The sequence below is a fragment of the Mizuhopecten yessoensis genome, unplaced genomic scaffold, assembly GCF_002113885.1.
Source record: "Mizuhopecten yessoensis strain PY_sf001 unplaced genomic scaffold, ASM211388v2 scaffold8313, whole genome shotgun sequence".
Classification (NCBI taxonomy): Eukaryota; Metazoa; Mollusca; class Bivalvia; order Pectinida; family Pectinidae; genus Mizuhopecten; species Mizuhopecten yessoensis.
Window position 1 is genome coordinate 138,635 of NW_018407485.1, and position 3,438 is coordinate 142,072.

Here is a 3,438-nt window from a genome sequence, read left to right on the forward strand (position 1 = left end):
TCACTAGTTAATTACTATACACAGGGCTCACTAGTTAATTACTATACACATGGTTCACTAGTAAATTACTATACACAGGGCTCACTAGTTAATCACTATACAAAGGGCTCACTAGTTAATTACTATACAAAGGGCTCACTAGTTAATTACTATACACAGGGTTCACTAGTTAATTACTATAAACAGAGTTCACTAGTTAATTACTATACACGGGGCTCACTAGTTAATTACTATACACAGGACAGGGTTCACTAGTTAATTACTATACACAGGGCTCACTAGTTAATAACTACACACAGGGCTCACTAGTTAATTACTATACACAGGGTTCACTAGTTAATTACTATACACAGGGCTCACTAGTTAATTACTATACACAGGGCTCACTAGTTAATTACTATACACAGGGCTCACTAGTTAATTACTATACACAGGGCTCACTAGTTAATTACTATACACAGGGCTCACTAGTTAATTACTATACACAGGGCTCACTAGTTAATTACTATACACAGGGCTCACTAGTTAATTACTATACACAGGGCTCACTAGTTAATTACTATGCACAGGGCTCACTAGTTAATTACTTTACACAGGGCTCACTAGTTCACAGGGCTCACTAGTTAATTACTATACACAGGGTTCACTAGTTAATTACTATATTTAGTATTTATGTCCTGTGCATTTCTCTTTTACACAATGTCAAAGATCCGATGCAAAACTATACAATTTGTTATAAACACCCATAGCAGGTCAAAACGAGTTTAAAACTTCAATCAAGGACAAGGGATCATGAGTCAGAAGTAACAAGCCTTTGTTAATTATACCAAAAGGGAGTGAACTTATTGTTTAATTGATTACACTGTTGATACTGGTGTTGCTACACCCAGTCCCGCTCTACCACTAGATGATACCGTCACCAAGACTGAAGGACCACCATTCTTTTGTATTGTATATACTTTCCACTGCCTGCCTTCTTAGGTCACGCAGCGGTGAACATGTAAACATTTATAATGCAGAAATGTAAACAGAGGTTAGTCGAGTGAATGAATTCAAGCTTGTATCAACCTGTTTTATGTTATTCAAAATGTAGTTTATAATTATTGGTGGTAATAAACTGGGGGTATATTAAATGTGTGGAGTCCGAGGAGGAACACAAAGCTAGCCTATAAACATGTACTGGGCAGTTATATATAGTAGACTCTAGAGTCAGAGAAGGAACACATAGCTAGCCTATAGGTAACATGTACTGGGCAGTTATAGGAACACATAGCTAGCCTATAGTACTGGGCAGTTATATATAGTAGACTCTAGAGTTAGAGGAGGAACACATAGCTAGACTATAGGTAACATGTACTGGGCAGTTATAGGAACACATAGCTAGCCTATATATAGGTAACATGTACTGGGGTGTTATATATAGTGGACTCTAGAGTTAGAGGAGGAACACATAGCTAGCCTATAGGTAACATGTACTGGGCAGTTATAGGAACACATAGCTAGCCTATAGGTAACATGTACTGGGGTGTTATATATAGTCGACTCTAGAAGGGTGGAGACATTTACCGGTACAAACAAGTCAACACTGAAGACAAATGAGACCCAATAACACCATCTGTTTAATAATTAAATGTATTGAAATTCAACAGGAATGGGAAAATGCAAATGTCAGATAAGTATTTTAACCCCTCACCTCCAAATTGAGGCAAGCACTCTAAACAATTGATCTACATTTATAGGTGGTAATAGGTTTTCAATCTCACCATAATCTGCCACATCCTCCCTCAGTCCTGCGAAGTGTGACCTTGACCCTGAAAAAATGCTAGGCTCTTGACTACCTGATTAAGTATATTTTGTTGGGCAGCAAAAACAATGTCACAGGGTTTATGGAAAACAATGGTACATGAGCTTGGAACAGACACTCGCTGAGCTTGGGACAGACACTCGCTGAGCTTGGAACAGACACTCGCTGAGCTTGGAACAGACACTCGCTGAGCTTGGAACAGACACTCGCTGAACTTGGGAAAGACACTTGCTGAGCTTTCTAAGTCTAGATCTGATCGTGATATAAGCTGTAGTTCTGTTAATCTATTAAAAAAAAATCTTCAGATTTGTTGTAAGATTTTGGGCTAACATAATCTTAGGAGAACAGAAGTATTCAAAACAAACAAAATTTCATCAGATAATTCTTGGGATTTCCGTAACGAGTGCACTTCGATTTTACTTCCCTGATCCACTGCACTGTCCACTCCCTTTTAAAAACATATGTTAATTAATATCACAGTATGTGAGTAGTAACACAGGAAGTAGATGTGGGTCAACTACATCTTAATTCTTATTCATTTGTATATTTCATGTATTTGAAGACTGTTTTAATGCAAAATTAGTTAAATTCATTTAATGTTACTTCTGTGTTTCCAGGTAAAATATGCTTTGTTAGATGAACGAGACATTTCCCTGGTGGAAAACCATGCTTTCGAGGTAATGTAAATTTCTGATTGAATGAAGCCTTCACTCCAGTCATAAATGAATTGTATAGATACTTTTTATTAATACATGGGTACTTGTTACTACAGTGTAAATGTCTTGATACAATATCACATTATGTTTAATTGAAAGCCACTGAAAAGCAAAATTGTAATATGAGCAATATTTTTAACTATCAGTGAATTCAGACTTTTCCAATGATAAGCAATACATGTTCAGAAGTTTAAGAAAAAGCAGTCGGGTAATTAAAAGATGAACATAAGGAAATATTGAAAACTTTGTTTTAGGCACGCATGGAGGTAGACCCTGATGGCAATGGTGCTACGATTTATGCCTATACGCACAATATTCATCGCAGTAAATCTACAGCCCAACCTCTACACAACTTCCTCTGGTACGTATTACACCACCCCACACAACTCACTATGTTGTTACTTCACCCCTGGTGCGACTCTCTCCCCTCTACACAACTTCCTCTGGTACGTATGACACCACCCCACACAACTCTCTCTGTTGTTACTTCACCCCCGGTGTGACTCTCTCCCCTCTGGTACGTATTACTCCACCCCCCACAACTCTCTCTGATGTTACTTCACCACTGGTGTGACTCTGTCCACTCTACACTACTTCCTCTTGTACGTATTACACCACCACCCACACCTCCCTCTGATGTTACTTCACCCCTGATGTGACTCTGTCCCCTCTACACTACTTCCTCTGGTACGTATTACACCACCCCACACAACTCACTCTGTTGTTACTTCACCCCTGGTGTGACTCTCTCCCCTCTACACAACCTCCTCTGGTACGTATTACACCACCACCCACAACTCACTCTGATGTTACTTCACCCCTGGTGTGACTCTGTCCCCTCTACACTACTTCCTCTGGTACGTATTACACCACCCCACACAACTCACTCTGATGTTACTTCACCCCTGGTGTGACTCT

The 3,438-nt window shown here is 39.2% G+C and overlaps 1 protein-coding gene across 1 annotated transcript in view; it reads left to right on the forward strand.

Annotated features, from left to right (window-relative positions):
* The window catches only part of LOC110455593 (zinc finger MYND domain-containing protein 19-like), a 23,420-nt gene that overhangs the window by 8,851 nt on the left and 11,131 nt on the right, over positions 1 to 3,438 (forward strand). Inside the window, exons 2-3 of the mRNA XM_021505788.1 lie at positions 2,422 to 2,481; positions 2,775 to 2,881. Coding sequence (XP_021361463.1) covers positions 2,422 to 2,481; positions 2,775 to 2,881 — 167 coding nt within the window. The remainder of the gene's footprint in view (positions 1 to 2,421; positions 2,482 to 2,774; positions 2,882 to 3,438) is intronic.